The sequence below is a fragment of the Erpetoichthys calabaricus genome, chromosome 1 (assembly GCF_900747795.2).
Source record: "Erpetoichthys calabaricus chromosome 1, fErpCal1.3, whole genome shotgun sequence".
NCBI lineage: Eukaryota > Metazoa > Chordata > Cladistia > Polypteriformes > Polypteridae > Erpetoichthys > Erpetoichthys calabaricus.
The window spans coordinates 171,528,921-171,545,695 of NC_041394.2; the positions used below are offsets into that span (position 1 = coordinate 171,528,921).

Genomic DNA, 16,775 nt, shown 5'->3' on the forward strand with positions numbered 1-16,775 from the left:
ACATGAGACATGATCTGTTATTGTACTAAATCCATTTTAAAACTGAAGAAAAGTTGCTTTATGAAGGATTCAAAATATAGCCAAATCATAACATCACAGCAGTAATTCAATTAAATTAGAAAATTAAGCCTTTTTCTTGTATGTTATTAATTTTAACAAACTTTTTAAAATTTAGTTCAATTTTTAAATAATTCGTTTTGTAATTGAGTGACGCAGAGATGAATTGGGGACCGCTCCTGTTTCATCTCTGTATGAATGTTTGAATTTCTTAGCAATAGACTGGTACTCGTTCCAGGTTCAATGAGTGAATAAATAAGTAATGTAATTATTTGAAATGTTATTTGTTGATTGATGATTCAGGTTTGACTGCTGTAAATGACCAGTGTAGCAATTTGACAGCTCATGCAACAATGTTTTCATCTAACATGTATTCTTCTAATTTGTACAGTGTATTAGGACATTGCTGCCTGGTGATTTTGTACTTTAAATAAAGTTGATTGACTGATTAAAAAAGAAATTTCTTTCCTTCCCTCACTCCCAGTCTCTCATTCTCATATTTCTGATTTTTGTATTCCCTGTACAGTTTTCTTCAGAAATCGTAGATGGCTAAGCTATAATAACTTTATTTAGTCTTTCTAAATTATTATTTCATGTTTTTTTCCATAATTTTGAATCTTACATGTCTGTTTAACACGTAGATGAACTAATTGATCCAAACATAATTTCTTGTTAAATGTTTTACAAGGTTCCAGTGGGAGACCAGCCAAAAGATATTGAAGTCCAGATCAGAGATCTAATCTTGCGATACATCAGTAACCCTAACTGCATCATTCTTGCTGTAACAGCTGCGAACACCGACATGGCAACATCAGAGTCCCTGAAAGTTGCCAGAGAGGTTGACCCTGATGGTATGTACTTAAGAGAAAATATTTCAACACCATATGCCAAATAGCTGCTTTACTAGGCTTTTCCATGACATTAGAGAGTATATTAAAACAACTTGTTTGGGAATCAATGAGTAATTTTAATTATTATATTAAATATGAGCTTACCCCTTGCTAGCATTGCACAAAATATAACATTTGGCTATATGTTAGTGTGTATGTTTTTTTATTTGTTACACTTGCATGTAATGAGAGCACTTTAAACAGGTAATAGATCAGAGTGGGCCTGTAAGTATTAAACAGGTGCTGTAGTTTATGAAACTTATTAATTAATTACTATTTAATTCTGAAAGAGCTTAACTGTCACACAAACAAATGTAAATTGTGAGGCCTATACAATGCAAGTCTTGTGTGATGTTGGACTTTTTGGTAGCTGGTTTCGCTTAAGTGTGCTTCCAGGATATTTATATCTACAGGACAATGTCAGCTGATCCAATACCTCAAGTTCAGGGTTGCTAATCTTGAGGAGGAATTGGCTTGCCTCAGTTGTGTTGGAGATTTGGCATATTTTGCCCAGATATTGTTTAGGGGAAGATAGTGTGCCCCAAAGTGGCGCAAGAGGAGACTCAAGATCAGTGATGTCAAAATCTTTTTGTCATGGTCAGATGTAAGTGCAAGTCGAGAGATGCACGTTGTCCAGAGTCATTAACCCCGGAGTTTGAGATTTGCAGTCATTAAGGGCAGGCTGTCAGTTCTGCAGTCCAAATTGAAAGAGTTAGGTGCCAACCTGAGAAGCAGAACTGACAAGACAGTTTTCTTAGAAGTTCTTCCTGTGCCATGCTCCAGTCCAGGTAAGATTCTGGAACAGACAGGACCTGTTCCACAGTGACAGGTTACATTTAAACAAGTGGTTCAAATGTATTTAGGAGGTGTATAAGTAGGTTAGCTGTGGACTGTATAAATTTGGGAATTGGGGGACAGGGAGATTAGAACAGGCCAGTTTTAGAAGTGCTTGAAATGATAAACATAATGCAATATCAGATTCACACAGAAACATAAAGTTTTAGCTGCGCTACTTAAAATACCCTACATCTCCCAGAGGCCCCTGCAGTATAAAATGATGATTGAGCAGGCAGGCCCTTTAAAAAGAAACCTAAAAGATGCTGGAAGTATCTCAATCATCCATCTGTTTGTTAATATGCCTCATACACATTACAACTTGACCACCTTAGATTACAGTTTCAGTCTGGTTGTATGTGCTGTCCTCTGCCTGCCTGTCTGTGTGAGTTCATACTGTTTGGCTATGTCTTTGTCTGAGGGAACACTCCCAATCACTTCAAACATCACACTGCTTCAGGAACATGGTAGGATAAAACTTTACATTGTTTTCAGAAAGCTGTTCACAGGGTATTTTAATCACACATCCTTCATCAACTGTCCCTGCTATACTGAAAAGGTTTGGACATTGTTTTTAGTGTTTATTGTTTGCTGTTATTGTTGTCATTTGTTATCGCCATCAGTGAGCTGGGGAGGGCCTTTGCATATATGGCTTTGGTTATGTTGTGCGTTCTTTTTTCATTATTTGAGTAATACATTTCATTGTTAATTATCTAGGGGAGGGGGGGGTGTTAGTATGTATCGTGATCGTGACTGAGAGAATAAAAGTGAAAAAAAAAACGGTAACTTTTATAAGTCCTATAAATGTACACCATCTGTTACAGACGCAAACCAAATGTATGTGTGTACTGTTTAATATTAACAATAAGAGCAGCTGACTACTGAAAACGGCAAATATAGGAAGCAAACAGGATCGAACTGAGAACTCTTGATTACAAGTCAGCAAATCTTACCACTACGGCACGGAAGCTGTTGTATTGTCCTTGAACCTTTTATGAAAGTGTTTATTTGATCTTTGGACTTCAGGCTTCACACATTATATAGTTTATGCCAACATTTTGTCATTTATTATTAAAATATGAAAAACATTTCTGTTTTAACAATGTGTTTACACAGATTATTGTAGAAACTGAACACACATGAGATGCATGTGTTCCAAATAATGATCTATTATTTCCACTCTAAAACTCCAGCACTTCACTCCCAGATAATCAATCAAGGCATGAGCTGGGAGAACATTGTACACGGTCTGCGGCGGTGGGGGATGGAACAGCAGGCTGCTTGTCTTAATCGGCACATTTACAGGACAAAATAAGTACAGGTAACCCAACAGAAGGCAGACAGACAGGAAATTACAAAAACTTTTTTTTTGCTTTTCGTCACCGGCCCCCTTTTTAAACGCCGCGCTGACATCCTTTGACCCCAACAGCTCCAGCACCCTCACCAGAAGACAAATCAGAGCCACTGCAGGGACTGTTGGGAGTTGCAGTTTCAAATTCTATTGGCTACTTTCACCATCCCAAGCTGCGTTTTCCTCTACAGTTGCTTCCTGTTCTCTCTACAGTATAGTATTGCCACAAAAAAAGCCATAAAAATTACGGATATTTGCGGTTTCCGCTAACAATTATTAGATAGGTTCTAAGGAAAAATCCGTGCATGACTGAGGCTGCACGCTCTGAACTGCGACTTCGCGGGGGTCTATTGTATAGCATAAACACTATATGCTTCTGAGTGCAATATGTTTCAGAATCATAAAATATCTTGTACAATGATGCTCAGTGATGCATGCATTGGTTAAAATTGGCCATCCTTGCCTCAACCACTCATACAGTATATCTTTTTAAAATGCTTTAGTTTAGAAAGCATTCAGTCCATTTTTCCCATCTCACCATATTGACAATGTTGCACACTTGTGAACTCACTTTCATAAATATTTCACCATCATAAATAACTTATTTACTGACCATTGCAGAAGGCTTATACTTTTGCATCACCACTAACACTCACCTACTTCCTGCTCCCCATTTCCATCACTTCTTATGAAAATCGGTATCTATGGGGGAAAAAAACAAAACTTGTATTTGTTGCATGCTGAACACTATGCTGAATCAGTGTGAATAAGGTGATGTGTAGGCATACCCTGCTATAGCCTCCTGCCATTTTGCAGATCCTCAGTCTCCCTCCAGCACCTGCAGTTTCAGCTTTCTTCGCCTTGCATTTTGTTTGCTAACTACTTGTGTTGTGTGTGTAGCTGGTTAATGTTATTTTCAAGTATTGGGAGTTGAGGTTCTAAATGTTTTCTATTAAGATGTATTGCTCTCTCTCTCTCTCTCTGTCTCGTGCTGGAAGCAACCATACTGTGGATACAAACTGGGTTGGGACACACTGCTGATTCTGTTTTCCATCAAAGGCTTAGAGGGAGAATAAAGTTCTATCTCTTGATGGAGAAAATAAAAATCTTAGATCTTTTGAAATGTGGCATGTTGCTTGATTTAATTTAAAGTATACTCGAAGATGTACATAGGTTATACGCAAATTCTTTGCCGTTTGATATAAGGGACTTGCTTATCTATGGCCATCCAGGAACCAATCCTCCACAAATATGCCGTCTATCTCAAAAGGTTATTATTATTATTATACTTCAGGAAGAAGAACTTTGGCAGTCATCACCAAGCTTGACTTAATGGATGCAGGCACTGATGCCATGGATGTACTGATGGGCAGAGTTATACCAGTTAAGCTTGGAATCATTGGTGTGGTTAATAGGTGAGCTTTACCTTGCATTTTTGATGTTTGTTATGAATATATTTACAGACAAACGTTCGGTACAGCTATTGTTTGCCACACTTAATATTTTGAATTTTCTGTTTTGTAGGAGTCAGTTGGATATTAATAATAAGAAAACTGTTGCAGAAGCTATTCGAGATGAATATGCATTTTTACAGAAGAAGTATCCCTCTTTGGCTAACAGAAATGGAACCAAATACCTTGCCAAAACTCTAAACAGGTAAACTGTTTCTTTGTATTAAATATGGGATGTGAAGCAAGTGTAAATTAGGATTACTTGTTAAGACACCAACTTGCTGTAGTTTTACATGCATCACATATAAAGAATGTTTACACAGTTTTAAAATATTTTTTTAGGCTTGCTTGGTGATTCTCACTTTTTGGTTTTGTCTCCTGATTCTTGATATAGTACTGACTTTGTTCATCCTAATGATCTGAACTACTTGCAACATACAAAAAACGTCTTTGAAATTTATACACATCATGTACTGCTAAACAGACTTAGCTATAGTTTCTCATTGCTCAAATGCAAACTGCAGTGGCCTTTGCACCTCTCTTGTTTGATCTAAGAAACATTCCCAATCACCTCCACACATTCTGCATTCTAGCTGTAACAGATGACCTCTATACCAGTAAGGAGGAATGTTCATTTTGTCCCAAAGAGTTTCTTATTTTAAAAGGCCCTGAAGAGGACATATCTAATGTAATGACCGACTTCTTTGCGGTGTGCCAGCGAGACATCTAATCTGATAAACCAATATATGAGAGAGAACAGAAGCAGTTGTCATAGATGTTAAAAATAGCCATATACTTCTACATATGCAGTGCACTCCATAATGTTTGGGACAAAGACACATTTTTCCTTGATTCACCTCTCTGGTGTACAGTTTAAAATTGGAAATCAAACAATTCAGACCTGATTAAAGTGCATATTGCAGACTTTACTTTAAGGGTATCTTCAGTCACACTCTGTAGAAATTACAACACGTATTCTACATGGTCTCCATTATGGAGGACACTGCATATACTTCACCAAATCACTACTCGGTTTACCAGTAAATAGCTGTCAAACGTTAATTGGCATACCAATCCATTCACAACAAAATAATTTCTAATTTAAAAGTGCATCCATCTATATAGTCATATACAGCCTACATCAGAAATAAAATTACTACATTCTTTTAAAGAAATCATTTGTAGCAGTGACAAATTAATTGAAGAAAACATTCTCATGTTTACTTTAATTTAAAAAGATTAAAAAAGATTAAATAGGACAGCTATGTTTACACACTGTCAAATTAGGTGGTTCTTAAAACAGTCTCATGAAACATCAAAATGTAGGCTTTTACATGTCTTTTGGAGAAAAGGTGTGCACTGACTAAGGTTGTTTCTGATTATACTGAAAGTAGATACGTGTGTTTATCACTTCTTATATTTATATTCAGACTCCTAAACTACAGTACCACTGAATCCTTTATTATTGCATATAGCTGTCTAATCATTGGCATTCATAAATATCATACTGTACTGAGTTCCTCTACTTAAAATCAGAGGTCCACTACACACACAAGAACATTCCTACCCCTAGCAAGAGTTTAATTCTAATAGGTTCAGAAATTGACTGAACCTTAGCCCTAGTTTGATCCCCTTTTCTGATGTTGACCTTTATAAACAGAGAAAATAACCACCCAGACCAAATTAACCAAATGAAACAATGAGTGCATAGATTAGAAAACTCCAAACATAATTATGTACATTTTTTCCTTAGAATAGCATACATGAAGTAAACTGAACAAATAAACAAATAATGATTTAAATGGGAATACAACTGAATAAGCACCTCTATATTGAAACTGTTCTTATGTAGAAAAAAAAGAACAAAAAAAGAAAGGGAACATGTTGACAGAACATGAATATAATCAGCATAAATATATATGTTAAACATACATTCACCTCCCTTTTAACTCACTATAAACATCCCCCAGTCCATTTTATAGCAAGTATCCTTATCCCTCCCTATCTTTGCCTCATATGGGTATTCTACAGTTAAATCCAGATTACATGTAAAATGATACAATTGGTGCGCTTTCCCTTAAATCTATATTGGAGTGTTCTCACCGGTTTGTAGGCGAATTTTCTCGTAGAAGCAGTTGGCGCCTCATCTGGGTGTATGGAGTTAAAGCGTCCCTCGCTATGAAGCAGAACATGCAAGCTTCAGTAGTAAGAAAGGCAGCGCAGCACACCCAGACATCCTCTGATAGTTAGCCATCACTTGTAATCGCGTGTGCGAAACCAGTCCTCCACGTTTGCCCCTTGAACTCCTTCTCTGGGTTCCACCTCTCCTCCTTTTCAAATAGCGCAACATATCCTTTTTGAAGAAAGTCTATCCCCATACATCACAAAACAGCACATTTATGCAAGGACCCACAGACACAGCTTGACCCCCTTCTCCCCTTAACACTAGAATTACCAGAGCCTACGAAAAAACTCGTAAATCCGTCCCACCTTAAATCGCGTCTTAGATCCATTTGCACCTCTCCGCCAGTGTCCTTTGTCATCTAAATGTGCTGATAAACACAAGCTACTAGCAGCCAGCTATTCCATCCCCCCACCGACTTAGAATGAACTTCTCTCCTAGCTCAAGCCTTGCCTTGATTTGATTACCTGGGATTGAAGTGGAGTTTTACAGTGGAAATAATTCTAGCGTTATTTGGAATACACGCATTTCATGTGTGTTCCATTTCTATAGTAGGCTGTGCAAACACATTTTTAAAACAGAAACGTTTTTCATATTCTAATAGTAAATGACAAAATGTAGGCATAAACTATATAACGTATGAAGCCTGAAGTCCATATATCAAAGAAACACTTTCACAAAAGGTACAAATAAGAGAACACGTGCGCTTTCATTCAAAAAATTTTAAAAAAAAAGCCGCGTTAGCATGCCACATTGACACACTTATTACTACCGCCACGGTGGCGTAATGGTATCAGCTCCTGACTGGGGATCAGAGGGTGGCAAGTTCGATCCCGCACCGCTCCACTTCGAGAAATGAACTGCATTTATTCTTACAATTTTAGAATAACAACAAAAATTTGATTTCAGTCTGTAACAGCCGGTGTAACTTATGATACTGGTAAAGGTTAGCTTTTTTTTTTTTTTTTTTTTTAATTCACTTTTCATTCTCGCAGTCGCATTCAGAATCAATCCATACAACCCCATCTGACACAGCTGGTTTCACATAAATAAAAGTGCACTTTTATTCAAGACTATAACCGAAGAATAAAGAAAGCAAGTTACAGTTGGTGGTTGATACGACAGCTTGCGTGGTGCAATGTTAAGAACTGCTGATTTCCGATCCGTGCTATATAAAATTATCACATTCAAATATTAACAGTTCCCACACACCCAAGGTCCGCCATTCCTACATTTACGACATGTGTACTTGTTGCAGTGTACACACCTCTCTGTGCTATGGTTCCTATTACAGTGAATGAGCACCTGACACTGTACTTTCTTCCCTGGGGGAAGCTGAGGTCTTAGAACGGAAGTTTGTTGATGCTGTATCATCTTTTCTTTTTCCATCGCCTTTTCCTGTAAGAAGCGACGACGAAGTTCCTCTGCAAGGTGAGCCATGAACACTCTTCTTTTCTCAGCGGACCCCGTGCATGCCTTATACAGTACGTGTGCGTTCATCGCTGCTAGCTCAAGGATGTTGTAGAACACAGCAACCGGCCACCTGCGTGTTCCTGTTCGCACTGAACAAGCACGCGCCTTCTGGTCCATGATGTCAACGCCACGCTGGGGAAAAAAGAAAGACAAATATATGTGACATTTTGAAGAAATCATTTTATCACCAGAATAGCACCAGAATACTTCGTCACACTAATATGTTTTTCATTAGCATACTTTCATGTGGTTGTAGTCTGTGACCGTGTTTGTTTTTTTTTTTTTTTATCTTGCCCAATCGCCACATCATGGTGCATTGTGCTGAGAATGCAGACAGACTTCATCTTTTTGGGCACATACACTGTCAGCATGGCACTGGGAGATCTAAACACCAGCGTGGAGAATTGTTCGTGTACTGAACTGACTTTAGCTGCAGGTGGAAGTTCCCGTCGCACTTTATTCATGGTGCCAAGCAGAGTTGTATTACAACATCCTTGACCTAGCAGCGATGAACGCACACGTACTGTATAAGGCATGCATGGGGTCCACTGAGAAAAGAAGAGTGTTCATGGCTCACCTTGCAGAGGAACTTCGTCGTCGCTTCTTACAGGAAAAGGCGATGGAAAAAGAAAAGATGATGCAGCATCAACAAACTTCCGTTCTAAGACCTCAGCTTCCCCCAGGGAAGAAAGTACAGTGTCAGGTGCTCATTCACTGTAATAGGAACCATAGCACAGAGAGGTGTGTACACTGCAACAAGTACACATGTCGTAAATGTAGGAATGGCGGACCTTGGGTGTGTGGGAACTGTTAATATTTGAATGTGATGATTTTATATAGCACGGATCGGAAATCAGCAGTTCTTAACATTGCACCACGTAAGCTGTCGTATCAACCACCAACTGTAACTTGCTTTCTTTATTCTTCGGTTATAGTCTTGAATAAAAGTGCACTTTTATTTATGTGAAACCAGCTGTGTCAGATGGGGTTGTATGGATTGATTCTGAATGTGACTGCGAGAATGAAAAGTGAATTAAAAAAAAAAAAAAAAGCTAACCTTTACCAGTATCATAAGTTACACCGGCTGTTACAGACTGAAATCAAATTTTTGTTGTTATTCTAAAATTGTAAGAATAAATGCAGTTCATTTCTCGAAGTGGAGCGGTGCGGGATCGAACTTGCCACCCTCTGATCCCCAGTCAGGAGCTGATACCATTACGCCACCGCGGCGGTAGTAATAAGTGTGTCAATGTGGCATGCTAACGCGGCTTTTTTTTTAAAATTTTTTGAATGAAAGCGCACGTGTTCTCTTATTTGTACCTTTTGTGAAAGTGTTTCTTTGATATATGGACTTCAGGCTTCATACGTTATATAGTTTATGCCTACATTTTGTCATTTACTATTAGAATATGAAAAACGTTTCTGTTTTAAAAATGTGTTTGCACAGCCTACTATAGAAATGGAACACACATGAAATGCGTGTATTCCAAATAACGCTAGAATTATTTCCACTGTAAAACTCCACTTCAATCCCAGGTAATCAAATCAAGGCAAGGCTTGAGCTAGGAGAGAAGTTCATTCTAAGTCGGTGGGGGGATGGAATAGCTGGCTGCTAGTAGCTTGTGTGTATCAGCACATTTAGATAGATAGATAGATAGATAGATAGATAGATAGATAGATACTTTATTAATCCCAATGGGAAATTCACAAAGATGACAAAGGACTCTGGCGGAGAGGTGCAAACGGATCTAAGACGCGATTTAAGGTGGGACAGATTTACGAGTTTTTTCGTAGGCTCTGGTAATTCTAGTGTTAAGGTGATGTCCTACAATTACTTAATTCCTAGGACATGTTTTTTCAAGGAGAACAAGGCAGCAGAGACAGATAAAAGCGAATATAATATGTAGTACCCACTACATAGATACCAGGAGAAGGACCAAAGTAGGGCTTTAAATTTACTACATATATAGTCTCATTTTTAGTCTCCATTCCCATACCAATCAGAACCATGTAATTTATTAGACCCTGATATTTGGATTGTTTTTACTAGACAGAAATATTTTGGTGCAAGCTTGAAAGCAAATTGATCAATTTTGGAAGACTGTAGATGAGACCTAAGCAAGACAAGATCACCTACAGTATTAGTGGGCCTCTTTCCTACATTTATTGTAATACCTGGCTTGCCTGGCCTTGGCCTTTGCAACAACACTCTCCACTTGCTTCTTTAAGGTAGTAAGCTGCTGCTCTATAAGACAGGACAATGAATTTGGATGTGTGGCATTAATGAGATGTTTAAGGGGGCCCTTGATCTACCTACCAACTGCCAATACAGCAGGCGTCTCTCCGTTTACTTTGTGTACTGCAGTGTTGAGAGCAAATCAAAGCTTGGGCAACCAGTAGTCCCAGTCATGATGGTGCCTACCTCGATTCTGGGCCAACGTGCAACCTCCAAGATTGTCAATAGGGTCTTGGTTTTCTCCAGGTGCCCCCTAAAAGGACTGTCATGAAAGTGTGGAAAGAACTTGGGGATGAGTTCTTGGGGGACCACTAACTGATATTTGTGGCCTCATATCTAGGTGGTATCAGATGGTACAGAAGAACTCTTTGTAGCTCCTCATAGTGAGTATGCGCAGGTCATCCTCCCAAAACTTCCCTGCACACCTGACAAACAGAACAGTTGTCTGTGCTCAAGCGATTACCTGCAAATTGAGGGGCAGTTCAGATTATGATGGTTTGACCACAGCCACAAGGGCCTCCTGGGTGTCTTTTGGGACCCGGGACAATTCATCTGGCACTATTGTACATTGCCGTAACCCTTCCGGTAGAGCACTTTGTATGTGAATTCTTGAAGTCTAACAACCTATCTGATAAGCCTGGAAGTGGTCTTCAAGCACTTGAAAGCCTATGTCAGAGTACTGTGATCTGTGTATACACTGAAAACTGTCTTCTCCAAAAAGTGATGCCACTTTTCCACAGCCCAAACTGTAGCTAGACATTTCTTTTCACTAGCTGAATAGTTAAGCTCAGGACCCCTTAAATTTCTTGAGGCATAAGTGATGACACACCCCCCACTGCCATCACACTGAGTAAGAACTGCCCTGAGTCCAATGTAATTTGTGTCAGTATTTACATAAACCTAGAGCTGTGGATCTGGCTTTACCAAGAGTGGAGGTTCCTGCAAAGCCTTCTTCATCCTCTTTACCATCTCATGGCATTCTAATGTCCATTGGGACTCCCGTCTTTGTGAGATGGTGCAAAGGGGCCTGCCATGATAGATAGATAGATAGATAGATATTTTATTCATCCCTGATACCATCCTACCATTCCCAGAAGCCACTGAAGGCTTTTCATATTGGTAGGGGATGGGTTGTCCAGTATGGAGATAGTTATTTTGGGATCCACCTCCACTCCTCTGGCAGAGACTACATGGCTCAGGAAGGCCAATTGGGTTTGCTCCAGGTGACATTTCTTCAGTTGTATGACAGATTGGCCTGATGGAGACAACGGAAGTCTGTTTCCAAGTCTTGAAGATGTTGAGCTAGAGTTGGAGAAAAGACAATAATGTTATATATGTAGATAAAACAGATCTTTCGGAGTAACCCCTTCAGTACTTGTTCCATTAGACATCTGCCTCTCATGCATTTTAGAGCACCTCCTTCTTCAGGTTCCACCTCTCCTCCTTTTCAAAAAGCGCACCTTCTTCTGTTTGAAGAAAGTCTATCCCCTTACGTCACAAAACAGTGCTTTTATGCAGTGACCCGCAGGCACAGCTAGACCCCTTTCTCCCCTTAAAGTTACATCCTACAATAACTTAATTCCGAGGACATTTTTTTTTTAACTGTAACAAGGTGGCAGAAAGAGATGAAGTGAATATAATACATAGTACCCACTGCAATAGGTTTTGATTGTAGAAAGCATTCCCAGCTTTTAACTTTACAGTCATCTTCCTCCTCATACAAAACCATTACCAACCCTTTTTCCTGAACTCAGCACTTTTAATCTGTTTCAAAGCAGGTGGCTAATGCCTAGTCCTTCAACTCAGTGAAAGACCTGGTACATTTCAAGAAACACGTTAGATTTGTCCATATATCTTTTTTGCCACACCACAACATACAGAATTGTTAAAAACAAAAAGGCAGTGATGTTCACTTCAAGTAAAACCACTGTAGAGCAAAATCTTATATCTATCAGAAACAGAAATAGTAGAACTTGTCCTTTGCACTGTTCTCAGTATATTTTGTATTCCTGAAAAGTTAGAAAAGCTCAAGATAATTTTTGACTTGCACTGTATGGATCATATGATTTATGCTCTTAATTCAAAAGTGGTCAAGTTAAAAGAAAATAAATGAACCATTCAAAATGATTATATCATTCTCCCTGAAATATGCATTTATTCTTTGGGAAGAAACCAGTGTACCCATTGACTTTTACAAAGCAAAGTTCCTGGGGTCTCGTGTAAATGGTGTGTATGGCCATTTTTACACCCACATCAAACTGTATAAAAACTAAACTTGGCGTAATGCTATGCACATTTTCATGTCAGCCTCAGACCATGTGTACACATGTTTCAGCTTGGTTTTGTAAACGGGAGGCACCAAACGTTACACCAGTGCTACTGTATCTGTGTGGTTTCCCTTTCTTTTTTTAATTTTGCATCGATGATGCAGGATTTATCAAATACACCAAAATTAATTGCATATCATTTAAAAATTTAAGGTACTTGATTGTAATCAATTTATAATAATATAATGATGCATGGAATGGCCAATCTATTCCAACTACCATAGCTGCTTTAGCGTTATTTGAAGAATTCGCAAATGGAAGAATTAGGACAGAGTGCATATTTAGAGATCATACTGATTTCTTGTCCCATGATAATGAATAGCTTCTCAGTCGATTTAGATTTCCAAAGGCAGACTTTGAGGAATTGTGCTCTACCTGTTCCTTTGCAAGTTCTGTCCCCCTGTGGGTTTTTAGCAACAGGAGCTTTTCAGCTTGAACTGGCTGACTGATCGGGTATTTCTCATTCACCACTGAGTCACACCATGCCAGCTCTATGGGATGGTATTATCCGCTTGTCATCTAGGTATATAATATTTCCTTACACTGTAGTTGAACAGGCAAATGTTAAAGCAGAATTCACAGCAACATTCAGTTTTCAAAATGTAATCATTGCAGTTGACTGCATGCATATTGCTCCAAAGGCTCCTTCAAAAAATGAATTACCTTATGTAAATAGAGAAAAGCCAAGCAAAATGACACCTTTTATTGGCTAACTAAAAAGATTACAATATGCAAGCTTTCGAGGCAACTCAGGCCCCTTCTTCAGGCATCTTTATACAATGTTTTCTGTTTTTATTTCTGTTGTATAAAAGTCACTGCAGCATTTGTAAGGAATATACAGTAACAAAAATAAACATGACAGAAATAGTTTACAATATAGCTTTCTCAAATGTATTTTGTGAAAAATACTTTTTGTAGAAATCAACATCTTAATTAAAGAAAGGTACTTCTCCTTTAACAAGACAAATCAATAATCAGGCAGGAGAAAATCTGTTCATTGTATTTTTTTAATTACTCTTTCGCAAAATGCCTTAGAGGGAGCGTTCTTCAAAAGCAGTATGTTGCAGCATGGTCAGAGTGAAAGAATGAAAAGCAGAAGCTCATGCTTATTGATGACTGAATTTACATAACAGTGCTGATTAATGCTTACATATCATACTCTGAATGGTTAACAGACATGAGGTATTTAGCATTGAGCACAACCAGCCTAAATAAAAGTCATCCTCCATTACATCTTTGTTACTCAATCTCTCTTAGTTTATACATTAACCTTGTATGTCTGTAGTACTAGGGTGTTGTACCTTGTTAGCCATTATGGATGTAGAGAAAAGCCAAGCAAAATGACACCTTTTATTGGCTAACTAAAAAGATTACAATATGCAAGCTTTTGAGGCAACTCAGGCCCCTTCTTCAGGCAAGATGTAATACTGAAACTGAAGTTCCCTGTGTTTATATACACACTCCAGGACAAGAAACAACATTGGTAAATCTTTAAATGAGAAATTTTAAATGTAAAAAATTAATAGATTCATTCAGGCTAGGGTTAATTTAACAAGAGAGAGAAGAACAATGTATGGTCAAGATCTTTGGATAAGATAACTGCCCAACAAAGTCTTTTGAAGTTTGTAATGAGTTTTTCAAAACCATGTGGATCTGTAGAAAGATGGTTGTCTGTCATTCTGAGAGATGTAAACAAACCTCATATCTGGCCATAAAACTCTTGTCTTTATTTAAACCATGTTGTAATGTATTACATTTTAGCATAAGTTTAACTTCCCATTCTTTTCTCTCTTGCTGTGTTTTGACGTTGCCCATAAGCACTGTGACTTTAAAGTCCCTCTCACAGTGTCCATGGCTATTGAAGTGGGCTGCTACAGGAACATCTGTGTTGCCATATTTAATGTGGAACCTGTGTAAATTCATTCTCTGGCAGAGTGTTTGTCCAGTTTCTCCCACATAGAGTGCAGTGTCAGGACATTTCATGCAGAGAATTAGGTAGACTACATTAGATGACCTGCAGGAAAATGATCCCTTTATGTGATGTTCAAGTCGGCAGTGTGGTATAACTATACGGTCTGTATCATAAATGTGTGCACATGTTTTGTATCTTTTCTGTAGGCATGGAGATATGCCGTTTTCTGTTTGTTCACTTAGGGAGCTTCGGACAATTAGTTGCTGAAGGTTTGGTGGTTGTCTGTATGCCAGGAGGGGAGGTTCATGAAATACATTTTTCAGTGTTTGGTCATTGTTTAGTATTGGCTGAAGTGCTTTTATAATTTTTCGAAGTGTTTCAAGATGTGGGTTGTAGGTGACAACAAGGGGGATGCAGTTCTTGTCTTTGTTTTTATATTCCAGAAGGTTGTTTCTGGGTATGGCAATAGCTCTTCTTATTTGAGTGTCTGTTGTTTTGGGGGTGTAACCTTGTCTGATGAAATCTTGTCTGAGCTCCTGCAGTTGTTTATCCCGGTCTGTCGGGTCTGAGCAAATACGATTGTACCGTATTGCTTGGCTGAAAATAATGGAGCGCCTTATATGCTTGGGGTGGAAGCTATCACTTTTCAGGTAGGTCCATCTGTTGGTTTGTGAAAAACAGAAGTTACAAGGGCGTTGTCTTTCAGTTGAATGGTGGTGTCAAGGAAGCTGACTTCTGTTTTTGAGTAATTCAGCTTCAGCTTTATGTTGGGGTGAAAAGAATTATATTCATTATGAAAATGGAGGAGATCCTTCTCAATGGCAGTCCAGATTATGAAGATGTCATCTATGTAACGGAGATACAATATTGGTTTTACGATGCACATTGACATGAAATCTTCTTCCAATTTTGCCATAAATAGGTTTGCATAGTGAGGTGCAAACCGACAGCCCATTGCAGTCCCCATTTGTTGCAAGTAGCAATCTTGTCCAAAAGAGAATAGATTATGTGTCAGATTGAATTTTATCATTTCTATTACTGACTTTGTGGGTAAATCATGTTGTTTGAGGTACATTTCACATGCCAATATGCCATCATCATGGGGGATGTTTGTGTAAAGTGCCTCAACATCCATTGTGGCCAGTAAGGTTCCCTCAGGTAAGGGGCCTAAAGCAGACAGTTTTTTTAAGAAGTCAGTGGTGTCCTGGATGTAGCTGGTTGTATTACGGGTGAGGGGTTTAAGGATGTGCTCCACTCAACCTGAAATATTTTCTGTAAGGGAGCCAATTCCTGAGATTATAGGCCTTCCTGGGTTCCCTTCTTTGTGGATTTTAGGAAGCATGTAGAAGTAACCCATTTTGGGGTTCTCGGGAATTAAACTGTATACATGATCCCTGATGTCAAGAGGAAAGCTACTTACTATCTTTTTTAGTTCCTTTTTGTAGAGATCTGTTGGGTCTTCTTGCAGTTTGTAATAATGCATAGTATTGGACAATTGTCTTTGTGCCTCCTGTATATAATCTGAAGTGTTCATGATGACTAAAGCACCCCCTTTGTCTGCTGGTTTGATAATGATTTCTGTATTTTCCCTTAGTGAATTTAAGGCTCTCCACTCATCCCCAATAATGTTTTCTATCCGATTTTGCTGCCTGTTTAAGATTCCTGTTTTCACTGTCTGTCGGAAGCAGTCTATATAATTATCCAGGGTGGAGTTTCTGCCAGCTTCTGGTGTCCATGTGGATTTATTGGTGGGGTTGTTGTAACTGCTTGTTGTTGGTTCCTGTGTGTTACTGTTTTCTTTCTTGTGGAAAAATTCTTTTAGTCTGAGTTTTCTGAAGAATTCTTCCATATCACTGCAGAGTCTGATGTTGTCAATGGGCTTTGCAGGACAATATGAGAGTCCCTTTGTAAGTACTGAAATCTCTGCTTCATTTGGTGTGTATGAGGAGAGATTAACAATGCAGGTCTGTTGCTGTTTGTTTTTTGCTATTAAGTGTCAAGCTTTCTCTCGTAGTCTATGCAGCTTTTTCTTTTTGTTGACAATAAGGAGTTTCTGGAGTCT

The 16,775-nt window shown here is 38.5% G+C and overlaps 1 protein-coding gene across 7 annotated transcripts in view; it reads left to right on the forward strand.

Moving 5' to 3' along the window:
- dnm1l (dynamin 1-like) overlaps window positions 1-16,775 on the forward strand; it is a 203,829-nt gene that overhangs the window by 93,232 nt on the left and 93,822 nt on the right. For all 7 annotated transcript variants that reach the window (XM_051931989.1, XM_051931983.1, XM_051931977.1 and 4 more), the window contains 3 exons: window positions 746-908; window positions 4,427-4,547; window positions 4,657-4,788. In XM_051931989.1, the coding sequence (XP_051787949.1) occupies window positions 746-908; window positions 4,427-4,547; window positions 4,657-4,788 (416 nt within the window). The remainder of the gene's footprint in view (window positions 1-745; window positions 909-4,426; window positions 4,548-4,656; window positions 4,789-16,775) is intronic.